General features: G+C 50.1%; 1 protein-coding gene across 1 annotated transcript in view; it reads left to right on the forward strand.

Annotated features, from left to right (window-relative positions):
- Nucleotides 1–12,547: 12,547 nt before the first annotated feature.
- The window catches only part of rasgrp4 (RAS guanyl releasing protein 4), a 218,056-nt gene continuing 205,336 nt past the window's right edge, over nucleotides 12,548–25,267 (forward strand). The window contains exon 1 of the mRNA XM_073029257.1: nucleotides 12,548–12,716. Within this exon, the coding sequence (XP_072885358.1) occupies nucleotides 12,622–12,716 (95 nt within the window). The 5' untranslated portion in view covers nucleotides 12,548–12,621. The remainder of the gene's footprint in view (nucleotides 12,717–25,267) is intronic.

A 25,267-nucleotide genomic window follows, 5' to 3' on the forward strand; every position in this document is an offset into this window, starting at 1 on the left:
ACAGGAATAGGCTCTTCGGCCCAGAATGCTGTACCGAACCAATTAAATTAGTAATCAAATGCCCAATTTAACTAATCCCTTCTCCCTACTCCAATGTCCAAATCCTTCCATTTTCCTCACACTCCTGTCAAAGGATTCAAAGTGCATTTATTATCAAAGTACGTAGAAATTACAGAACCTTGAGATTAGTCTGCTTATGGGCAGCCACAAAACAAGAAGCTAAAAGAACCCAATTTAAAAAAATATAGACTTACACACAATGCGTGGGGAAAAAAGAGAGAAGAAACGGAAATCATGCAAACAAGTGGCAGCATTCCTAACCAAGCTGAGCCCACAGGCCTGAATCCCAGGGCAGCCGGAGTAGGCCCAAAGCCTCAGTCTCGGTTCATCATATAGCGGAGCAAATCACCGCGAAGCTCGCAGGCACCAAGTACGTGGCAGCCGGAGCAGTCTCACGACCCCCAGCGCTGTGGAAAGAAGAGTGAACGTCGTGGAAGAGCGAGCGGAACTGGCCCGACCCTTGCCACCAGTCCCGACAGCCTGCCTTTCCAGGATGAGAGGGGATCTGATTGAAACATACAAGATTATTAAGGGATTGGACACTCTAGAGGCAGGAAAAATGTTCCCGATGTTGGGGGAGTCCAGAACCAGAGGCCACAGTTTAAGAATAAGGGGTAGGCCATTTAGAACGGAGTTGAGGAAAAACTTTTTCACCCAGAGAGTTGTGGATCTATGGAATGCTCTGCCTTGGAAGGCAGTGGAGGCCAATTCTCTGGATGCTTTCAAGAAAGAGTTAGATAGAGCTCTTAAAGATAGCGGAGTCAAGGGATATGGGGAGAAGGCAGAAACGGGGTACTGATTGTGGATGATCAGCCATGATCACAGTGAATGGCGGTACTGGCTAGAAGGGCCGAATGGCCTACTCCTGCACCTACTGTCTATCTGGGACAGCGTTTAAATTGCCCAAACACCGGGTCTCCTCCCCCCCACCCTGCATGAAGACCAGGGCCCCTGCCACAGCAATATGCTTTGGGCCTAGACCTTGCTGCCAGGCCAAAAGCCTTTCATGACCTCTCCAAATCGGCTCAAAGTGACTATTTAAATGTCTCTTAAAAGCCTCTAATGTTTCTGCCTCTACAAGCGCCACAGACAACGCATTCCAGGCACTCACCACTGTGTTTAAAAAAAAAACCTGCCCCTCACATTTCCTTTGAAATTACCCCCTCACCATAAAGGCATGCCCCCACATATTAGACATTTCAACTCTAAGAAAAAGATACCGTCCCTCTATTCTGTCTATGCTTCTCATAATCTTAACTAACTTCTTCTGCACCCTCTCCAAAGCCTCAGAACTAGAATGGGAGGAAAAATGGTGCCAGAGGTTTTTGTAGTCCCAAGCGTCTTCTTCCAGATTGTCCACGAAACACTTTCTTCTTCTTTTCTTCTCTTTTCAAGGTGGCTGGGGTTCTGTTGGAGCCCGTGATCTACAGTTCCTGGTTTTCGGCAAGCGGTGGGTTTTCACACCAGTCATGCGGCCTGGCGCTTCGATATCCCCGGGGAGCGAGCTGGAAGATGTGCGCCTTTGTGGGGGGGGGTGGGGGTGGGGAAAACGGACTGATGGACGATCCAATCCCGTGCCGATTTCGCCGACTGTTGCCTCCTGGGAGACTGAAACAGAGCAGCTGTTGGAAGAAAGCCCCTGTACTTCAGTGATACCTCTCCCTCTCTCTCGACGGAGCCTGTCCGTCCCGATTCTGGGGGGGGGGGGGTGGGGATTGGAGAAGTGACGCTGGAAGATTATGACTTTGGACCAGCGAGCTGCTGATCTCCACTCTTGTTGCCGGAGCGATCTCTCTCTCTCTCTCTCTGCCTTGCCCGCCTGTCTGAGATACCAAAGCACCGGGATACACCGTAGTTTTAGAAGGACTCCAGATGAAAGTCTCTCTGGGGGATTTTGTTATTGCTGGTATGGTGGGGGCATGCTTCTGCTAGTGTGGTGGGGGGGCGAGGATTGATGTTTCTATGCATGGAGGGGGGCTTTGGGGGTTCTGATGTTACTATCCTTCATTCTTTGGAGCTTCTTGTTTTCTGGACGTCTCTGCAAAGAGCAGCAATTTCAGGTTGCACGTGTTCCCTGATATTTGAGGGGACCGTGTGAGACGGGAAGGCCCGGGCAGAGAGCAGCGCCCAGCTGGTGGGTACAGCCCGCCTGCACCCTTGCCTGGCACAGCCTCAGCGCCTTCAAACAGCAGAGAACAAAGCAGAGCAGAAAGCCACAGGGTGGGCGAGGTCACATTAACAACACACACAGAGAAAAAAAACGCTTCAGGGAGTGAGTCATCCCGCCTGCCATCTCACATTTACCAGCAGTGCTACTGGCAGCGACCTCCTCACAGGGGCAGAGGCCGTGGCTGGAGGCCGCTGGACACCGGAGACTGAATTCCACGGTCCGGCGTAGGAGCGCGGTACACCTGGGGGCAGAGGGCATCTGGGTGAAAACTGGACTCTGGATGGATCCCAGGTTGCCAGTCGTGGGGTCTTCCCGCTAGTGTGTATGGCCCTAGCTCAATATCACAGAACAGCACAGGAACAGGCCATTCGGCCCACAGCATTGTGCTGAACCGGCTAAAAAGCAAATGAAAAACACCCAAACACTAATCCTTCCTACCTCTACCATGTCCATATCCATCTTCCTCATATTCATGTGCCTATCCAAACGTCTCTCAAAAAGCCTCGAATATACTAGGCAGTGCATTCCAGGCGTCCACCACCCTCTTGAACCTACCCCCTCAAATACCCCGTGAACCTACCCCTTCTCACCTGCAATGCATGCCCTCTGGTATTAGACTTAAGACACCTGCCCATAGGATCTCGCTATTCACATATTGACTGCAGCATCTCCCAACATGCAACAGTAACCTCTGTAGGTGTAGATCATTGGCCGTGCTTCGAGGAGGCACAAGTGGTTAGCACAACACATTGCAGTACAGGTGACCCAGGTTCAATACCATCCCGACCCCGGCTGCCTGTGAGGAGTTTGTACGTTCTCCCCGTGACCGTGTGCGGTTCCTCCTGCAGGCCAAAGACATACCCGTTGGCAGGTTAACTGGTCATTATAAATTGTCCCGTGTCTAGGCCAGGGTTAAATCATTGTAAATTGTCCCGTCATTAGGCCAGGGTTAAATTGTTGTAAATTGTCCCGTGTCTAGGCCAGGGTTAAATCATTGTAAATTGTCCCGTGTCTAGGCCAGGGTTAAATCATTGTAAATTGTCCCGTCATTAGGGCAGGGTTAAATTGTTGTAAATTGTCCTGTGACTAGGCCAGGGTTAAACCATTGTAAACTGTCCCGTGATTAGGCCAGGGTTAAATCATTGTAAACTGTCCCATGATTAAGCCAGGGTTAAATCATTGTAAATTGTCCCGTGATTTGGCCAGGGTTAAATCATTGTAAATTGTCCCATGATTTGGCCAGGGTTAAATCATTGTAAACTGTCCTGTGATTAGATCAGGGTTAGATCAGGGCATTGCTGGGCTGCACAGCTCAAAGGGCCGGGAGGGCCTACTCCAGGTTGTATTTCTTTTAAAAAAATCAATAAATAAATAACGGAATAAATGACTGAATATAATTGAATGAATAAATAAATAATTTGAACGCTGTCCATAAAGATTGGGGGGGGGGGGGGTGGAAGATCTGCTGACCTGTTGCCCTGACGCTATTGGTGGGGAAGATGCTGGTCGCCGTGGTGAAAGATTGCAGAAAGCATTTTGCTTTTGATAACAAAAGATGAAGTATCAAAGCACAGGAAACGTTCAATGAGTTTGTAGAGCCAGCAGGGATCCACAGAGGAGAAGCCTCTGTGCCCTTGTGGGCTGGGTGCTGGAAAAGTAAACTTGCCAGTGTAGCCAGCAACTCAGACGGTGAATGGAACGCTGACCTTCATTGCTGGAGGAGATGGATGCCAGTGCGGACACGTCTTACCACAGTTACATCGGCCTGGATGAGGTGGCATCAGTTCCGATTCCCTTTCCAAAAGGAGAATATACTTGTAAATAGAAGACCGGTGGCCAGACTAGCTCCTGGAACAGCAGGTCCGACGTACGAGGAGAAACTCAGAAAACTAGGCCTCTGTTCTCGAGAGTTAAAGTGTTGCCAGGCTAGACATGGATGGAATGTTTGAAGTAGCTTATTTTTTGTTCTTTTTTTTTTACTTCTCTTCTGATATTTGTATATCTGTGCACTTGTAATGCTACTGTGACAATGTAATTTCCTTTGGGATCGATAGAGCATTTCTCTATCTATCCTCTGGCTGAGGAGTATAGGACCAGGTCTCAAAATAACTGAGAGGCTACTTCAGAATGAAATGAGAATTTTCTTCAGTCAAAGAGGGTTTGAATCTTTGCTCTTGTTTACTCTGGAGAACTGTGACTGATTGACTGCGTTCAAATGTCACGTGTTAAACCAAGATTAACCAAATCAATGTATGGGGGGGCAAGGCGAGGCAGGAAGCCTCTGAGAGGACCACAACCTTGTCGTGGTTTGGACAATGACCTGCAGAGCTATCCTGGCCGGAGTCAAGATTTTACACTTTGGCTCCTGGTAGGGTCACTCATGCCAAACAGGTCAAAGGGGTCTGGAGGGCAGACTATGGTCCACCAGTCCTCCAGGTCTGAGGGGTTCAAGTCAGGGCTAACAACCCTGACTGGTAAAACAAAGCTATCATGGAAACAGCAATGAAGAATACTTCTACATCTGAGTGCGACGGTATTCTCGAGTCTCCACCAGGGACTTGCGTGACTGACAGTGGTGAAAACTGAGAGGAAGCTACTGACATGATGACGGAAGCCCTGAACGCCAGCAGAGATGAAGGACCTTCACCGCTGCCCTAAACACCAGCTTGCGTAATGGACAGTGAGTAAGTGATCAAAGCAGGAAGTCGACTATATAATTGTTGATTGGCAGTGCAGCTGGAGGGGCTGTTCCTATGTCATACTGTACGCTCTAGTGACAAGAGTACTCGATAAACAACATCAAACAATGCAAACCGAGACTCAAAGGGAGATATCGCCAAGGATGAAAGACTAACAACGTGGTTTGAAGGAGGATGGAGGAAGCTGATGAGATAAACAGACGTAGAATTTCACATGTTCAGCCCAGGGCAGCCAAACCTCAAAGGCTCTTAGAGGTTTCGTAGGGCTGAAGTGAAGGGAGAAAGACCTTGATAGAGTCGTTGTGGAGGCGATATTGCCTATAGTGAGAAAGTCTAGGACCTGAGGACACATTCAGAACAGAGGGGTGTCCTGTTAGAACAGAGATGAGGAGGAATTTCTCTAGCCAGAGGGTGGTGAATCTGTGAAATTCATTGCCACAGGTGGCTGTGGAGTCCAAGCCATTTGGTATATTTAGGACAGAGGCTGATAGGTTCTTGATTAGCCTGGCCATGAAGGGATACGGGGAGAAGGCAGGAGGGAAATGGATCAGCCATGATGAAATGGCAGAGCAGACTCAATGGGCCAAATGGCCTAATTCTGCTCCTATATCTAAGTATAAGGACCTAGGGATTCTTATACATAAACACCACTCTTTGCAGCACCATGTAGAAAGTCTGGACATTATTCCCACCGCTTCCCCTTCTGGTTCAGTCCTGCACACCGACATATCCTTCCCATCACTCACACGAGGTGGGGCTACCGCGAGTATCCCGGGGCGTGGAACTTGTCCATGTTATCTCAGGAGTGAACCATCATAATGCAAACCCAAGAACACTTGGTTTTAGCACCGTTGTTTTGAAACAGGACAAGTCCTATACTTGGATAACAATCTCTCTCCTACCTACCTCCTACCCCCGCCAACTCGTCGACTCCATCTTCACCAGCTACCACAAGGCCCGATCCTGAGGCCTGAGCCTCCCAAGTTTAGAGCACACACCCCCCCACATACAAGGGTCATGGGAAATGATTCTGAGAGCCAGGCACTCTCAGCTTGAGCCTAGAAACACAAGCGTGATGGGCAAGCGAGACTTGGGCAGAGTGAGGAATGCAAGGGCGGTGTTTGGGAAGCACCGGGAAACGTGATTCAACAGGCAGCCAGGAGAACAGGGAACGACAGGGGAAACATGTAGAGTCCTAGAAAAGTACAGCACAGAAACAGGCCCTTTGACCCATCTAGTCTGCACCAAAACCTTTCAAACTGCCTACTCCCATCAACCTGCAGTGGGACCCCTACACATCCACGTACCTATCCAATCTTCTTTTAAACATTGAAGTCGAGAACCGGCAGCTCGTACCACACTCTCACGAGCCTCTAAGTGAAGAAGATTCCCCTTAAACTTTTCACCTTTCACATTTAACCCATGACCTCTGGTTGTGGTCCCACCCAACCTCAGTGGAAAAAGCTCGCTTGCATTTACCCTCTCTATACCCCTCATAATTTTGTATACCTCCATCAGGTCTCCCCCTACCTTCCAAGGAATAACACCCTGATCTACTCAATCCCTCCTTGATTCTCAGTCGCGGATAGGTAGGAGGAACACTGGAGGAAGTCAGTGGGGCAGGCAGCATCTGGGACAGGAGATGGACAGTTGACATTTTGGGTCGCAGTGAAGGGTGTCAACTGAAAGATGGAGGGGAGGTAGTTTAAAGTGGTGGGGTGTGACAAACGTTGACAGGTGCATCCAGGGGAGGGCTGGCGATAGGCAGATACAGAGGGGAGGAGAGTGGGATTAGCACCAGAGGCTGGTAGGCGACTGGTGGAAATGACAAAAGGCTGAAGCGACGAGGAATTCTGACAGGAGAGGAAGCGTGGAATGGAAGTGGCGAGAGTGAATGGGAACAGTGGTGAAGTGGACACAGCTGGAAGGTGGGGTAGGTGAAGGGCAGTGGGGGTAGGTGCAGGAGGGGATTAGGAGTGGAGTGAGGCTACGCAAGTAGAAAAGGGGCTGTTCTAGGTGCAGGCATATAGTCGGCAGTTCGGCCCTGCATTGAGATGTGCAACAATAGTGGGAGTGGGGCTCCAGACAACTCGTGGGAGGGGAGCACAGCGCGGCATACCGTGGCTCAGCCTCCCCCACGGTCCTGCTCGTTCGGTTTTCGAGCCGCACGCCGAGAAAAAGAAAGACGGGGGCAGCTCGGTGGTCCAGGGAAACTTTTCAGAGACGGAGCCCAGGGGCAGCTCCTGAAATTTGCTTGCATTGAAACAGAAATTCAACTCAACCTTGGCATTTCAGCGCGGAGTTTCAGTTCTGCTATCTGTCAAACCAGCAATTAACTCTGTGCGATCAAGGGTGTCAGATAAAAATGTCGACACACGGAGTTGAACCAGCTTCGGAATGGAAACAAACTGCCTGACTCGATAAGTGACTGAGTAATCTGATATGGTGTTCGGTTTGATCACAGCCTAAGGGAAATACCCTTCAATCAATCCACACATGTTCTTCTTGACTATAAACACATCGTTACTTCTCTCTTCCCTCCCCCCACCCAAAGCAGCATTCAAATGTTGTTTCACTCTTAGTGCGGGCACGTGGGTGTCACTGTCAAAGTCAACACTCAAGGCGGTGCTACTGGAGAAAGTGGCCTCCGGTGAACGTGGCCCCAGGAGCCCAGTGACCACGTCCACTTCTGAACGCCCGAGTCCCCGCTGGCGCCTTGAAACGTCCGAAGAGTTGGGTTTGGATTCGGATCCTCTCACCGAGACTGCACCGCAGCGTTTCGCCCCTGCGAATGAACCGAGACCGAGGCTTTCCACCGGCTCCGGCTGATCCGGGCACGTGGATTCAATTGGGATCAGGATCCTCTTATGGACACAAAGGAGGCCTGAAGTTTATCCCAGTGCTGGAATGCCCGCAGAAAAAGGGAGGCCACAATGCGCCTGGAATTGGTTTCTGCCAATTCAAAGGGGAAGAAGAAACCTGGAGGGATTTTGCATCTACCTACAAGGTCAATCAGCATCCACAAAGGAAGGAAGGGGACATGAAATCCATGAACATTAAAAATACAGGAATGTAACGAATAGGAGCAGGAGTCGGCCATTTGGCCTACCAGTCAATAAGATCATGGCTGATCTGACCATGGACACATCTCCACCTACCTGCCTTTTCCCCATAACCCTCAATTCCCCTACTGTGCAGAAATCTATTTAGCCTTGTCTTAAATATATTTACTGAGGTAGCCCCCACTGCTTTCATTGGGCAGAGAATTCTACAGATCCACCACTCTGGGAAAAGCAGATCCTCCTCATCTCTGTCCTACATCTACTGCCCCAGATCTTGAAACGATGTCCTTAGTGCTCTTAAAACCCTGTCATTTCCCCTTACTACAAACAGCTGCTCCGATTGTTTGTACTGCAACTTCTCTACACTAAACCACTCCCTACAATCTTTCCCTAGGATCTTAGGGGCCTCCTCGGGTGAGGCTCCTATTCCCGTCACCCTGCCAGTACTCTGAGTCTAGGCAACATCATCCAAACCCACAATTCAAGTTACACGTTTGTTTATTTTGAGATACAGCAGTATAACAGGGCCTTTCGTGCTGCCCAGTTCCACACATGTGACCAATTCACCTACTAACCTGTACGTCTCTGGGAGGAAAGCCACAGGCATGGGGTAAATGTAGAAACTCCTTACAGAGGGTGGCAGGGGTTGAACCAGGGTCACTGGTACTGTAACACCATAACAATACTGTGCTGTCCCGGGTGTCAAAACGGTTGCTGTGGTAGTGTAGTGGGTAGTGATTGTCGCTCTCACTTTCAACTTCCACTGCTGGCTAGCAGTCTCACGAAAAGGAATGCTGAATGTGTAGGTCTCTCCCTGCCAGTACACAGCCTGTCCGACAGCAAGCCTCATGTAGTGCCTCCTCGCTGGTGACACACGGAAACCGAACTCCTTTTGGACTCAGACTGAACTACAGAGGACGGGGAGGAGGTCTGGCCCCTGCACACGTAGCACGCAGGCCCACCGGTGTGTGGACACGTCCTGGTGCTCGTGAACCAGATCCCCAGCTATGGGTCAATAGAACCACTGCTTTGGGCTACGGGACTAGATCCAGACAGCAAATCTGGAGTGGAGCCCTTAAGGCGGCTGAATGTCTTTGAACATCCTTCCGGCAGCTCCTGCGGCCAAGCTGGTGCCAAACTTACGCTTTCCTTTGGACTACACTGGTGAGGCCAGGAGGGGGAATCTTGACAACTGGTCATCTCAGGATCTCCATGCCTTCCGCCCAGGCTTGTGATGATCATCATCACCACCCATTGTCCTTCAAGACAGACCGATGCCAACCGCCGTTCCACCTTCTCCAAAACTCTTCTCCCTCCTGCCGTCTGGGAAAAGGCACCGAAGCATTCGGACTCTCGCAATCAGACTATGCAACAGTTTCTTCCCCCAAACTATCAGACTCCTCAATACCCAGAGCCTGGACTGACACCTTACTGCCCTATTGTCCTGTTTATTATTTATTGTAATGTCTGCACTGTTTTGTGCACTTTATGCTGTCCTGGGTAGGTCTGTAGTCTAGTGTAGTTTTTTTTTCTGTGTTGTTTTTTACGTAGTTCAGTCTAGTTTTTGTACTGTGTTATGTAACACCATGGTCCTGAAAAAACATTGTCTCATTTTTACTGTGTACTGTACCAGCAGTTATGGTTGAAATGATAATAAAAAGTGACTTGACTTGACCTCAACGTACCACGTTCATAGACACCACCCAACGTTAGCCCATCACCGACTTGACTGACAACGTCACTCCTTTGCATTTGCTGGCCACCCAGCGCGTGATAAGCAGCAATTACTCAAATATTCTCATCAGGAACCACATAGACCATCCTGTGACCCTGGCTCCAACTCGCTGCTTGTCAGCTGTCCAAGGTTGGAGGTGGACTCTCTTCCGATCCTTGGCCCCAAAAACGAAGTTCCAACTAAACAGACAACCCCAGGATAGATGCAAGCAGGCTTTCCCCTCCCCCCATTAAGGTTTGGGTGACACTGGAACTATTGGCCTTTAGGACCCTCACCCTTGATTTAAACTGCTACCCAATCACTCCCCGTCTCTTCCACACTGCTGTAATCCTGAGATATTTATTCTTAACATTTAAGGTGAGGAGGGGCCAAATTCAGAGGAGCGGACACACACGCAAAATGCTGGGGGAAGCCCAGAAAGTCAGGCAGCGGGCATCCCATGGAGGGGAATAAACATTCAACGTTCCGGGCTGAGGCCTTGAAGGTCTGGACGTTGCTGTTCAAGATTTTCAGCATCAAAGTTCAAAGGAGAGGTGCAGAGGGCTGGGGTTGTGGCAGAGGCATTCAAAAGGTGAATATGCATTCATGCAGGATAGGCTAGGAAGGAGGAAGCAGGCAGAGCACAATTCGGTGGGCCGAAGGGCCTGTGCTCTGCTGGTCCATATTCTATTAGGTCTGGTACTGTGTTTGATCTGAGATTGCCTACCGAACCTCTCTCCTTTTAATATGGCACAATCTCGGTTGTACTTAGATTAATTTTACCGTGTAGCAACAGTATATTTTACATGTGCTACACTAGTCTAAATTTCATGTTTGCAGCAGTAAAATCAAGAGGCGGTAGAGATAATTTCGACTGAACCATACTCCCCTCCCACCCCTTCTCCTCTCTCCCACCCCCCCCCCCCTCACACCCCACCCCCCACAGACTCAGCCCACACGAAGATTCAAGTCTCCAATGGCGCTGACACACCGTGTTTGCAACTGCACTGGGCAAGGCGCAAGACGAGAGCGGGCAAACGCGTGTACAACACGGCCGGGCCCGAACAAGCGCTTTCCCCCGAGTCCGGTCAGAGTCAGCCCCCCCACCCCGCCAACTCCCCGAGGCACCGCGGGGCAGCCCCCGCAGCTTGGGGCAAGGGGGTTCGGGGTTCCCTGCACCACGCCTCTACCTTACCGGGTCGATTCTGAAGTGCTTGACCTTGATTCCCAGCGACTTCAGGTACTGGCCGAGGGCGCCGGAGTCCTCCATGTTCCCCGGGAGTCACTCGGCCTGCTGGGAGAGACCTGGGCACAAGGCCGCCCCTTCCCTCGGGGGCTGAATCCCACCTTGTTTCGGACCAGCTCATCCACACCCCCCCCCCCCAGTTACCTCTTATTATTCTCAATCTTACCCCCCCCCCTCACTTTGGCGCCACTGATTCAAATCACCGGTCCTCTCAACGTGCAGGAGGCCAAGCCGGTGCCTGGAGCTCGCTTTCCCGCCTGCTTCCCCAAAGCCCCGGGAGCCGGGTCTGGGGGCTTCAGCCGGCCGCAGGGGTGAAATGTAAAGGGTGCAGTTAGAGCCACGTACTTAACGTGTGAGTTTATTACCCTGGATCAGGGCGCGCAAGTGGTAAGTAAACACGACGCACACAGGCTGGAGGAGTTGACCTGTTGGGTGTCGCTGGCTCTCCGTTTTGTCAAAATGCAGCGGCGTGTACCGCCGACACGTTGCACCCTCCCCAGAGCTCGTGGTCTCCCCTCTCCCGGTCCGGATTAACCCCCCCCCCCCCTCACCCCCACCAGGAGCTGTGGGACGGTAGGGGTAACAGCCTCGCCGGGGCTGGGGCCCGAGGAGTCGTGGGGAGGGGGGTGGTCACCGTGAGAATATGGGGAGGGGGTCGGCTGATGCGGCAGGTGCCTCTTCCTCATTCCCCCCCCCCACACACACACACACACTCACTCTCCATCTCTCTCATACACTCCTTTCTCGACAACTTCCCATTCTTTACAAACCTTATTCTCCCCCAACCCCTCCGATATTAATCTCTCTCCACAAACACCCACCACTCTCTTTTCTCGTCTCCCCCCCCCCCCCCGGTAGCCTGACACCCTCTTGTTCCCTGCTTATCTCCCTCATCAAGTCATTTATTGTCATTTCGACCATAACTGCTGGTGCAGTGCATAGTAAAAATGAGACTGTTTTTCAGGACCATGGTGTTACATGACACGGTACAAAAACTAGACTGAACTACGTAAAAAACAACACAGAAGGGAAAAAAACAACTACACTAGACTACAAACCTACACTGGACTGCATAAAGTGCACAAAACAGTGCAGGCATTACAATAAATAATAAACAGGACAATAGGGCAGTAAGGTGTCAGTCCAGGCTTCGGGTATTGAGGAGTCTGATAGCTTGGGGGAAGAAAGTGTTACATAGTCTGGTAGTAAGAGCGCCTCATTTCTCCCCATCCATCCACCCCCTTTCCCCAAACTGGTTTTAACCCTTCTCATACTACACACACACACATACTCTTCCAGCCACCCACACGCACTTTCTCTTTCTCTCCCGGTGGCTGCAATGGCGTGTACACTGCCTCTTCCCCCCACCCCTCTGCCGAGGTCCATCCTCGGGATTCTCCCTGCACCGCTGGAAGAGCAATGCCCGCCGCGGCTGTGATGGAGCGCATCCCGGCGCCCGGCTCCCAAGCGCAGGAACCCGTGTCCCCGCACACGCCGCCCGTCTGGGCGCAGCTTCAGGCGTGTGAGCGAGCACCCAAGTTCCTGCTTCAAGGTTGACGGCAGCCTGTTACTGAGCGGCGGGAGGGGGGAAGAAATTGCGTCAGAGGCAAATTCGAGAAGTCACCGAAGTGGCATCTTGAGCAAAGGGCGGCGAACGCCGGCATGGATAGATGAGAGAGCGACAGGCGGGGGAGGCAGCGTTCTCGCACTTCATCCCTGGCGGTTTCGAGGACTTTGCAAGGATGAATCGCCGAGACAGCAAGAGGTGAGAGAAGGAGAGGGGGCAGCGTGCCGCCGGGGGGTCGGTTTCGGGTGATGTGCGGAAGGTGGAAGGTACTCGCACTGTGTGCTGAGTGCGGGTACGTCCGCTCTGTCCGCCGCGCAACTTTTGGAATTAACCTTCAGATGGCGATTTAAAGGCGAAATTGTGAAGGAAGCGCGCCGAAGTAGAGGACGTGCAAAGATTGTCAGGCTCGCCGCTGGTTGAAGTTACTCAGGACGGGACATTTAATGTTGTTGTATAGTGAGGTATTGCTGGGAGCCTAGTCCTCTCTAATCCCACCCCACAGACTTCTCCCCACCCTCCCCTCATCCCGGCCACAACTCTGATCGTTCAGCAGCGCCTGCCCTCTCTCCGGAGATACCGGGGCACCGCACTTGCTCCGGCGCCGCTGGCTGGCGAGCTGTTAGCATCTGCGGTGACACTGGGGAGGGTCAGCGAGGCGTGTGGGGCAGAAATCACGTTCCACCGTCCTGCTGGAGTGCATGCGGCCGGGAGGTGGGCAGGTGGACGGTGGGGGTGGTGTAAAGCTCCCACACGGCAGGCTGGGGAAACGCATGTACTGTGTAGCAGAGGGAGGACCACGGGGAGGCTGGAGGAATTCAGCAGGTCGGGCAGCGTCTGTGGAGGCAGATGAGGTTTCAGGTGGAGACTTGCATCAGGCTGGCTGTGTGTAGCAGTACTGGGAAGTCGGGCAGAGGATGATAAATGAAAGACGGTAACATATAGGAGCAGAATTAGGCCATTCGGCCCATCGAGTCTGCTCCACCATTTCATCATGGCTGATCCATTTTCCCTCTCAGCCCCAATCTCCTGCCCTCTCCCTGTATCCCTTCATGCCCTGACTAATTAAGAAACTATCAACTCCGCCTTAAGTGGATCCAATGACTCCATGGCCGCCTGTGGAAACAAATTCCACAGATTCACCATTTTCCGGCTAAAGAAATGCCTCCTCATCTCTGTGTGATGTTCCACCTGTGGGGTGTTCTTTCACACGTAATCACCTGGTCCGAAACTCTGTCATCGTCCTCTGTTTGGTCAGTGGAGGTTTTCTACAATCTTTTTGTTTTGGTTTCACGTTTGGCCGGGGTGACCTTGTGTAATGTTCGGGGGCGGGGGGGCCTCCTGGTGACAGTGAAGCGGGGAGGAGAGCAGGGAGGCAGTCAGTGAGAGTGGGCAACAAGATGGCAGGTGTGTTTGCCCATGTGTAAGGAAGCACACAAATGGGCATGTGGTTCGGTGGGAAGTATTGACGTTCAAAGGCAGCACTGGCAGCTAATATGCAAGTGCAGTTAATTATTAGATCTGATTTATTTATCACACACACAGCGAAATATGTCATTTCCATTAACAATCAACACAGCCAAGGTTGTGCTGGGGGCAGCCCGCAAGTGTCGCCAACACATGCCGGTGCCAACATAAGCCCACCTTCCTTGGCAGAGAACATTTTTTAAAAACCAGTGCAGTTTATGCAGTCCTGTGTAGTCTAGTCTAGTGTAGTTTATGCAGTCCTGTGTAGGTCTGTAGTCTAGTGTAGTTTTTTTTCTGTTGTTTTTTTTTTTACGTAGTTCAGTCTAGTTTTTTGTACTGTGTCATGTAGCACCGTGGTCCTGAAAAAACGTTGTCTTATTTTTACTATGTACTGTACATAGCAGTTATTGTCGAAATGACAGTAAAAGTGACTTGTCTTGACAACAAGTAACAAAGCAACCACTCCCTCTCACCCATCACAAAAGCAGTCCCCTATGCGTATGTGTATGTGGCACGGTAGTGTGGTGGTTAGCACATCGGTTTACAGCCCAGACGACCCAGATTCAATTCCCACCCTTACCTGTAAGGACTTTGTGCATTCTCACTGTAAACACTCCGAGAGCTCCGGTCTCCTCCCGCAGCCCAAAGACCTACTGGTCATTGTAAATTGTCCTGTGATTAGGCTAGGGTTAAATTAGGGGATTGATGGGCAGCACAGCTCAAAGGGCCAGAATGGCCTTGATTCCAAATTGTATTTACTTGAATTGACTTTATTACTTGCATCCTTCATATACACGAGGAGTAAAAATCTTTTCGTTACGTCTCTGTCTAAATGTGCAATGTGTAATTTATAGTGATTTAGAATAAATAGTATGTACAACAGGACAGTCAATATAACATAGAAATACAATGGTATCACCATAAATTAATCAGTCTGATGGCCTGGTGGAAGAAGCTGTCCCGGAGCCTGTCGGTCCTGGCTTTTATGCTGCAGAACCGTTTCCCGAATGATAGCAGCTGGAACAGTTTGTGGTTGGGGTGACTCGGGTCTCTAACGATCCTTCGGGCTGTTTTTACACACCTGTAAATGTCCTGAACAGTGGGAAGTTCACATCTACGGATGCGCTGGGCTTGTCCGCACCACTCTCTGCAGAGTCCTGCGATTGAGGGAGGTACAGTTCCCATACCAGGCAGCGATGCAGCCAGTCAGGATGCTCTCAATTGTGCCCCTGTAGGACTTTCTTGGGATTTGGAGGTCCATTGCAAACTTCAACTATCTGAGGTGAAAGAGGTGCTGTTGTGCCTTTATCACCACACAGCATCTATGTACAGACTACGTGAGATCCTCGGTGTTGTGTATGGCGAGAATCTTAAAGCTGTTCACCCTCTCAACCCCAGATCCACAGATGTCAATAGGAGTTAGCCTGTCTCCATTCTGCTTGTAGTCCACAACCAACTCCTTTGTTTATCTCAATAAATAAATAAAATGATGGCCATTGCATTGAGGATTTGAGTACAACATTTGTCTGGTTCTTCTCAGGGTCAAGGGTGACCTTCCCCTCCTGCTGTGTAGGTTCTGAGTTCACCGATGAGGTCACCGTGGGAGCTGACGGGGTAGGGTGTGACTCATGGCGTCTGGGTAGCTTGTGACTCTTACGCAGTGCTCTCGGTGAGATTCCCAGGGCCATTGTGAGTGCTCCTTCTCCAGGTGTCAATCCGCAGCGGGTCCTGGGACCTTGGAGGGGCGTTGCGTCTTTGCAGAGGAGGCCTCGAACGCATCCTTGAGCCTTCTCCTCAATCCGCCCGGGCACCTGCTCCCATGGCCGAGCTTGAAACAGAGTGTCTGGTTTCAGGAGTATAACTTGCCCAGTGGATCAGACCGAGTATAACCTCGGTCTTGCTGCTGAGGGTCGATTATTCATTTAATAATTTAGCGAGATGCAGCGCGGAACCGACGCCTCGAACCACGCCGTCCAGCAGCCCCAGATTTAACCTTCACCTCACCACGGGGCAAATAGCGACGACCGATTAACCTGCTGACCGGTACGTCTTTGGACAGTGGGAGCGCCCGGAGGAAACCCAAGCATTCCATGGGGAGGACGTACGGACTCCTTGCGGAGGACGTCAGCGCTGAACCCAAAACTCTGACGCGCTGAGCCGCAATAGCGCCAACTGTGGAGTGCCATCTTTGTCTGGGTGATGTTAGCTCACATTTCCTTCCATGGAGTTTGGAGGCTTTCCAGGGGTGTTATCATTGTGTGGCGGCAGGCCTGAGGACCTGATTTCCAGCTTTCTCCCCCTGCCCACCAGTCACCAGAGGCTGTTCTTCTGCAGTGAAGACATCATTGATCATCTTCAACTCTTGAAACTCCAGGAGGCTTTAAAGACTTTGTCTCCATCAGCCAGGAAGGACTGTGAAGCACCTTCGTAAATTACGCTACCTGCCAAAAAGTGACCGCGGTCAAACAAAGCTGCCTTACTGACCTGATAGCCAAAGCCCTGTGCAGAACTCTTCAGCACATATATGTAGCCAGGGTGCCTGAGACTTTTGCACAGTGCAGTAGTAATTTTATGTATTGCACTGTACTGCTGCCACAGAAAGAAACAAATTTCGTGACATATGTGAGACCTACTTGGTCATTGTAAATTAAACCTGATTCTGATATGGCTCTCTATTGTGGACTGAGTGTGGGAGAGGAGAATCATGGTTGGGCAAAGGGGAAGGGGCAGGAAGCACCAGAGAGACATTCTGTAATTATTGTTTGGAATTAAATGACTTTGCCTTGAGTCTCAGGGCCGACCCTGGCGCTCTTTCCCTGCCACCTGTCCTCCCACAGCGCTCCACCCTCGCCATTCCCAACATCCCGCTCCCGCCAGATTTACAAACTCCCTCTCTCTGCTCCACGTTGACAAATACAGCACTGTGCAAAAGTCCAAGGCTCTCTAGCTATATATATATGTGCCTAAAACTTCTGCGTAGTATATCGGCCTCTCTCGTTGTACCTGCCTTCGACAAACCTCCTGCAGGAGTAAACAAGGAACGCTTCGACACTCCACAGCCACAGTCAAACAAACCTTAATAGTCTAGCAACGATTTGTAAGTATTGCTGGTATTTGTGTGTTCAGAGGCCAAGCTCATTGCTTCACTGAAACAGGTGGTGGGAACTGTGCGCGACCAAGGTTGTCTATCAAAGTTCAAAGTAAAACTTATTATCGGATAGCATACCTATCACCACATAAAACACTGAGGTTCTTTTCCCTTAGCGAATCTATAGAACGGTAACTGTAAACAGGATCAATGAACAACAAACTGTGCAAATGCAAATATAAATAAACAGCAGTAAGTGATGAGAGCATGAGATAACGAGATAAAGAGTTCCTAAAGTGAGATCATCCGTAGTGGGAACACCAGAAATAGAATGTGTGTAGTTATCCCCTTTTGTTCAAGAGCCTGATGGTTGAGGGGTAGTAACTGTTCTTGAACCTGGTGGTGCAAGTCCTGAGACTCCTGTACCTTCCTGATGACAGCAGTGAGAAAAGAGCACGGCCTGGGCAGTGGGTGTCCCTGTCGATGGATGCTGCTTTTCTACGACAATGTTTCATGTAGATGTGACCAGCGTTACATGTAAGTTTAACGATAGGCTAGGAAGATAGGAGATCACAGCAGGATCCAGGAGACCTGGTCCACTGCCCATAGCTCAGAACCCATTCAATGAACGCACATGTCAGTGATGACTTTTCTGCTTCAGCACGGCCTCTGATGACCTGGGGTGGGGTGGGGGAAGTGGTAAGAAGCTGATGATCCAGTCCTGGGACCTGGCAGACAACATGTGGGCAGCACTGACCCCTGGTCTCCTACAGATATCTAGACCTGACCATGGGTATTGTCCACAAGTTTATTTTCCTTCCCTTTCATACACAAAGTATTTTTGTATTTGCACAGTTTGTCAAATTTTCTGTGTGGATTCACGCATTTAAATGTAATCTGGGACTTGCTGCGTGGGCTGTTGGCAACTTCATCTGTTGCATGTGGACGATCACCGGCATCTGACCACAGCTGGAGGTGGTTGGACCTGGGACGTGACCACAGCCAGCAGCTACGGTGTTGTCCTGTGGCTCAGGAGACCGACCTACATTTCGTGTGCAGGCTGGTGGAATCGTTCCCCTGCCAGGCCCATTCCCTCTCCTGAGGGATGTTTGTGAACACCACGGGAGGGGTGCAAGACAGCTGGCAGAGAAGGAGTGCTGGGGTCGGGGGTTTGGCACGGGTGCAGACACACCCAGCACTGGGACACCAGGCAAAGTCATTTGATTTCAAAGAATTGGTTTATTAATCATTACGGAATATCTCTGGTGCTTCCCGCTCCCTCCCCTTTCCCAACCATGATTCCCCTCTCCCTGCCCCCTTCCCACTCTCAGTCCACAATAGAGACCCATAACAGGATCAGGTTTATCATCACTCACGTATGTCATGAAATTTGTTTTTTTTTTGTGACAGCAGTAGAGTGCAATACATAAAATTACTACAGTACTGTGCAAAAGTCTCAGGCACCCGAGATATATATATATATATACACACATATAATGTGTGTGTGTGTGTGTATGTGTATGTATATATATATATAAAAAAATATGTGTGTATATGTACATATGTGTGTGTCTATATATATATATATCTCTAAGACTACTGCACATTATTGTAGGTACTTTGATAATAAGTTTACTTTGAACTTTAAAGTGGAGAAGAAATTCTCTGGAACGGCAGGTGGTGATAATATAGGCCACACAAAAATCAGCCTTGCCTTGTGCCCTTAACTCCTGGTGGGGTCGTCGGGACGCCGTCATGACAAGCTTTGCACTAGTCTGTTCCATCTGTCCCGGTTGTGTGCCAGGGCCTGGGTCACCGCAAACGTTTTCCCAGTCCATTCTGTAATGTTGTCCGTCCATCTCCTCCTCTGTCTGCCTCTCCTTCTCTTCCCCTCCGCTGTTCCTTGCAGAACGGTCTTTGCAAGGCCACTGGATCTTGTTACGTGGCCGCACCATCTCAGCTTCCTTCTCTTCATGAGGGCCAATGTGGTGCTGGGATCAGGTAGGACACCATATCATAGGAATCCCTATGATACGATACCTCCAGGATCAGGGTTTGAGGGCCCCAACTACTCACAGTATACATCAGTGTTAGGAATGAGTTGGATATTTCTAAATTTGGCTATGACCCATATCTGGATGTCAAGATGATTTGGACAAGTTAAGTAAGCGGGTAGATAAATTAGAATCAGAACCAGGTTTAATATTGCCAGTGTATCACTCAAAATGCCCCTCATTTCCCTCCGGGGATGCTGCCTGATCTGTTGGGGTCCCCCGGCCGTTATGTGTTGATGCAGATACAAAAAGCTGTTAATAAGGCGGTTGGTTTGAGATGGTGTTGGAGAATCTCGGAGACTTCTGTTTGATAACAAGGAAAGCAACTAAATACTTTGCGAATCATAGTCTTTCTGGCAAACGATCACCACAAGTAGCTTCCCTTTGGACTTGGATGCGGCAGAGCGGAGCCAAGAGCGAGGAAGACCCGAGGTTTGATCGCTTCAGGCGCCGTGCCGAATCGGAAAGGTTGGGTATGGGCTGAATCGAGGCGGCGGGGTCCAGGCCCAGAGTGTCCTGAAGCAATTGAACCCGATGTTTGGGTGCTGATCTAGGTGTCGGGCCAGATCGAGCAAGGTCAGAGTGAGGGACGGGGCCAGCTGGGCTGGCCGCTCCGCGGTGTTTACTCAGTTCTGCGCTGAGCTACCGATCCCGGACAAGAGAAAATCTGCAGATGCTGGAAATCAAAGCAACGCGCACAAAATGCTGGAGGATCTCAGCAGGCCAGGAAAATAGTAACCAGTCGACGTTTCGGGCCGCGTCCCTTCATCAGGAGATGGGTGTCCGACTCTCTTTGTGGACTTCAGTTCAGAGCGCTGTTCGCTTGTGGTTATTGCTTGCATTATTCGTTGTTATTTTTCTCTCTCTGTACATTAGGTGTCCGATGGTCTTTTTTTTTGTGGTTCTTTAGCGTTTGTTTGTTTTGTGGCTGCCCATAAGGAGACAGATCTCAGGGCTGTTTAATGTATACGTACTTTGATAAAGAATGTACTTTGAGCAAGTTGTCCCTCATTGAAAGAGGTTCGGAGTAGAACCTTTTTTTTACGCCACGGACCAATACCTTTAAGCAAGGGGTCTGCTGGAAACCCCTGAAGGAGAGGATCATGGAGGCAATCCTGCAGCTTTGCAGGGAACTGGGGCGGCCTTACCTGCGGTACCGTGTGTATTTATAGTCTCCTTGCCCAAAACAGAGGAGACACAGAGGGAGTTCAACAGAGGTTCACCAAACTGACCCCTGGAATCACAGGAAGTTGAACGAATAATGACAGGATTAAATTACTAAATTTTAGAGAAAAAGGAAACGTTAATGCATGCAAAGCCTCTGTCTGGGCTAGATAAGCTTGGATAGAGGGAGTCCGTTTCCCCTGGGTGATAGGACTAGAGTCAGACGTCACAGGGGCAGGATGTGGACCGAGATGAGAATTCCTTCGGGTGCTGTTCGTTCGAAGTTCTTCACCACAGGGGGCTGTGGAGGGCAAGTCCCCGAATGCATTTGAAAAGGAGGTGGACCGATTCCGAGATGCAGACGGTACCAAGTGTTCTGTGTGGAGAATTCTGAAAGTAAGTTGGGGGGGGGGGGGGAGGGCTGGAGGAAGAGGAGGGGGGTTTGGAGGGTGGAGGAACAGTTTGTGTTTATGTTTCTACTGGTGGTGTCCAGGTAGAAAGGAGTGTTTCTACTGATGGGATCGAGTCTTGCAGCTCCTTTTCTGCCTGTAAGACAGGGTCAGTATCTCAGCACTAGTGATTAGCATTACCGCATCATAATTCCAGGACAAACCTGATCTTGGGTCCTAGACCGGAGATGCACGTGTTCCCTGTGAGTGTGTGTGTGTGTGTGTCTGTGTGTGTGAACCCTCCGCAGTGCTCCTGTCCCTCATGACGGTTCCGAGACGTGCCCTCTGTAAATGGCCGCAGGTGCAGCACCGTACTGGCCTGTCGGAGAGGGTTCTAGGCGATTGGGAAGGGAAGCACGTTGAAGGGGATGTGGGAGGTTGAGTGGGATTGGTATAGCTCAGTGCGTGAAGCTTGCAAGGCTGTACTGGGGTGAAGAGCCTGTTTCTGCGCGTGGGTGATGAGATGACGCTGCCCGTGTAAGAACGTCCCACCGTGGGCCGGGTGTGTAATGGCAAAGCTGCAGGAAGATGTAAACTCGGCCAGCTCCATCACAGGCTTGAGCCTCCCCAGCATCCGGGACACCTTCAAAAGGCAGTGCCTCAAAAAGGGGGCATCCATCATTAAGGACCCCCATCCCTAGGACCTGTCCTGTTCTCATTGCTACCATTTTCTTTACTCAGAGAGTGGTAGCTGTGTGGAACGAGCTTCCAGTAGAAGTGGTAGAGGCAGGTTCGATTTTGTCATTTAAAAAAAAATTGGATAGGTATATGGACAGGAAAGGAGTGGAGGGTTATGGGCTGAGTGCAGGTCGGTGGGACTAGGTGAGAGTAAGCGTTCGGCACGGACTAGAAGGGCCGAGATGGCCTGTTTCCGTGCTGTAATTGTTATATGGTTATATCAGGGAGGAGGCACTGGAACCTGGCGGCACACTTTCAAGGATTCAGGACCAGCTTCGTTCCCTTTGCCGTCTGATTTCTGAATGGACATTGACTCCATGAACACTACCTCAGTATTTTTCCTCTCTTTTTGCCCTGCTTATTCAATATAATTCTCTTTTTTATACTTATTATAATTTATTATTGTGTGTTACAATGTACTGCTGCTGCAGAACAAAAAACTCACGGCATAAGCATGATAAATCTGATTCTGACTTGCGTTCCATCATGAACTGTGTGTGTGAGAGAGAAACAGAGGTCCCACTGCAAGCTGTGTGTCTCACTGCAGGCCCTGTGTGTGTCTGTGTATTGTGGTCTGTGTGTGTATATAATGTGTCTGCATGTCCCATCATTGTGCCTGCGGACAGGGATTGAGGGTCTCGTACCCTATGTGTCTCTGCAGCGTCTGAGCCTTCATACATATTCAATTTGCTTCCTCATACATAGAAAGCCTACAGCACATTACAGGCCCTTCAGCCCACATGTCCTTATCTTAGAACTACCTAGGCTTACCCATAGCCCTCTATTTTTCTAAGCTCCATGTATCCATCCAGGAGTCTCTTAAAAGACCCTATCGTTTCCACCTCCACCACCGCCACTGGCAGCCCATTCCATCCACTCACCACTCTCTGCGTAAAAAAAAAAAACAACAACTTACCCCTGACATCTCCTCTGTACCTACGACCCAGCACCTTAAACCTGTGCCCTCTCGTGCTAGCCATTTCAGCCCTGGGGAAAAAGCCTCTGACTACCCACACGATCAATGCCTCTCATTATCTTGTACCTTGGCAGTCCATGAAATACGTGGGAGAGCATGATTATTAACAGAATCTAACGTGATTTGGGGAACAAAGTGGACAATTCGGATTTGTCTGCATTATTGGGATTGCGTGGATCTGAGGGGTCTCCCCGGAAGCTGGTTCTCTCTCACGTCTGTCTGAATCCAGTTCAGAATCAGAATCAGGTTTAATAAGTAGTGCAATTTGTTATTACGTGGCAGCATTACAATGCAATACATAATAATGAAAAACTGTAATATATATATTAAATAACTAGTGCAAAAAGAGAGAGAAAAAATAGTGAATATGCATTCAGAAATCTGATGGCAGTGGGGAAGAATTTATTCCTGAATCTTTGAGTGTTTCACGTTTCTGTACGTCCTCCCTGATGGTAGCAGTTGAGAAGAGGGTGGTGTGGGGGTTCTTAATGATAGATGCTGCCTTTGTTTGAGGCTTTGCTCTTCGAAGATGCCCTGGACAGTCACCCGGGAGGCTAGTGCCTATGATAAGCTGACTTGAGTTCACAGCTTTCTGCAGCTTCTTTCCAGTTGATATTATTTGCAGACTTGATGTGGTTTTGAGCTGGTGATGAGATTCGGGCCTGTACTGTTGAAAGCCACCACCCCTGTCCTCCCTCCACACTTGATTCTGCTCTGGCGATCTTCCGTATTCCACGTTGTAAGGCAGCTGAATTTCCACGATCCTTCTCCTGATCTACAGCCGTTGCGGTAAGTGGAGGGCATCGTGTGGAGGTTCACTGGGCTAACTCCTGTACTATCAACAGAGAAGCAGACAAAGTGCTGGAGGAGCTCGGCAGGCCAGGCAGCGACTGTGGAAATGAGTCAACAGTCGACGTTTCAGGCCGAGGCCCTTCTTCAGGACTGACGTTGAAGAGGAGAAGTCAGAGTAAGAAGGAGGGGAAGAAGAGGTATCAGGTAATGGGTGAGGCCGGGAGAGAGGAAGGGAGTCAAGTGAAGGGTTGGGAAGTTGATAGGTGAAGGAGATAGCAGGCTGGAGCAGGGGGAACCTGCAAGGAGAGGGCTGAAGGCCGTGGAAGAAAGGGAAGGGGGAGGAGCACCAAAGGGAGATGATGGGCCAGTAAGGAGATAAGGTGAGAGAGGGGAATGGTGAAGGAGAGGAGGGGGGCAACAGTGGTTGGGCAGTTTGTATCTGTACTCCTTGGAGTTTAGAAGGATGAGTGGTGAGGGGGGCAACAGTGGTTTGGCAGTTTGTATCTGTACTCCTTGGAGTTTAGAAGGATGAGTGGTGAGGGGGGCAACAGTGGTTTGGCAGGTGTTTTTTTTATGAGTGGGAGACTAACAAACAAGAGCATAGAAGAATGAGGGGAGATTTGATAGAGGTATATAAAATTTTGATGGGTATAGATAGAGTGAATACAAGCAGGCTTTTCCCGCTGAGGTTAGGGGAGAAAAGACCAGCGGTCATGGGTTAAGAGTGAAGGGGGAAAAGTTTAAAGGGAACAAGGGGGGGGGGGTTTCTTCACACAGAGAGTGGTGGGAGTGTGGAATGAGCTGCCAGATGAAGTGGTAAATGCGGGCTCACTTTTGACATTTAAGAAAAACTTGGACAGGCACATGGATGAGAGGGGTTTGGAGGGATATGGGCCAGGTGCAGGTCAGCGGGACTAGGCAGAAAAAATGGTGGGGCACAGCCAAGAAGGGCCAAAAGGCCTGTTTCTGTGCTGTAATGTTCTATGGTTCTATTGTAAGAGCCCACGGCTGCAAAAGAAATGGCCGGACATTTGAAACAGAGGTGTGTTTTTAATACCCTCAGTGTGGTGATGGCCATATCGTTGGATATATCAAGGGCACAGACAGATAAATATTTGGAAGGTTGAAGGTGAGGGCGAACTGGCACAGAAGGGGAGTGGAGGCCAGCGTAGATCAACCATGAACGTTAGGGCAAACCAGAGGGTCCGAATAGTCTGACTGAAGCTCCTGGTTTCCTCCGTTCAATCCAGTTTACCCGTCGCCACTCTGTGGCTGAATGACGCCAGCTCCTTGTTAAGCACCACTGTGGCATTTAAGAATCCTACCCTTGGTTTAAAGTATCTACTCCCCCCCATGCTCTCCCTCTGTATCTTTGTAATCTCCTGTAGCCTGCAGGATTGGGGCATCTGAGTGTCCCCATTAGTGGCCACAGCCAAACCAGTGGAATTCCCGCTTCCTTTCTTCAAACAATGCTTGGCCGGGCTTTTACTTTCCTTCGTATCTAACTGCGGCATCGATGTCTTGCTTGTTAACATCGTACGTTTTTGCTAACGCAGGACTCTATTTAAATGCAGTAGTTGTTGTAGCACTGTGACCTGTCACGTCGCTTGGCTGTACAGCCTTTTGATGAGTTCCTTCCACCGACTGTGCATCCTGCCTTGTTTCCTTCCACCAACGACAGCTGACTCTTTCACTTTCTGCACCTCGTCTGCAAGTTTGGCTTTTTAACTACCAGCCTACCAGTTCTAAGCAGTCCAGCTTGAGTAAATGCCATTACAAAGATGCTCCTCTACTTTCTTATAAGTTTGCGAAGATTTGGCAGGTCATCTAAAACTTTGGCAAACTTCTAAGGATGAGTGGCGGCTGACCGCATCACAGTCTGGTGTGGAAGCACCAATGCCCCGGAATGGAAAATCCTCCGCAAGCCCAGTCCACCACAGGCAGAGCCCTCACCACCATTGTTCACATCTGTAAGGAGCGTTGCCACAAGAAAGCAGCATCCCTCATCGAGGACCCCCACCATCTAGGTCGTGCTCACTTCTCGCTGCTGCCAGTGGGAAGGAGGTACAGGAGCCTTGGGTCCT

Source organism: Hemitrygon akajei, chromosome 25 (genome assembly GCF_048418815.1).
Source record: "Hemitrygon akajei chromosome 25, sHemAka1.3, whole genome shotgun sequence".
NCBI lineage: Eukaryota > Metazoa > Chordata > Chondrichthyes > Myliobatiformes > Dasyatidae > Hemitrygon > Hemitrygon akajei.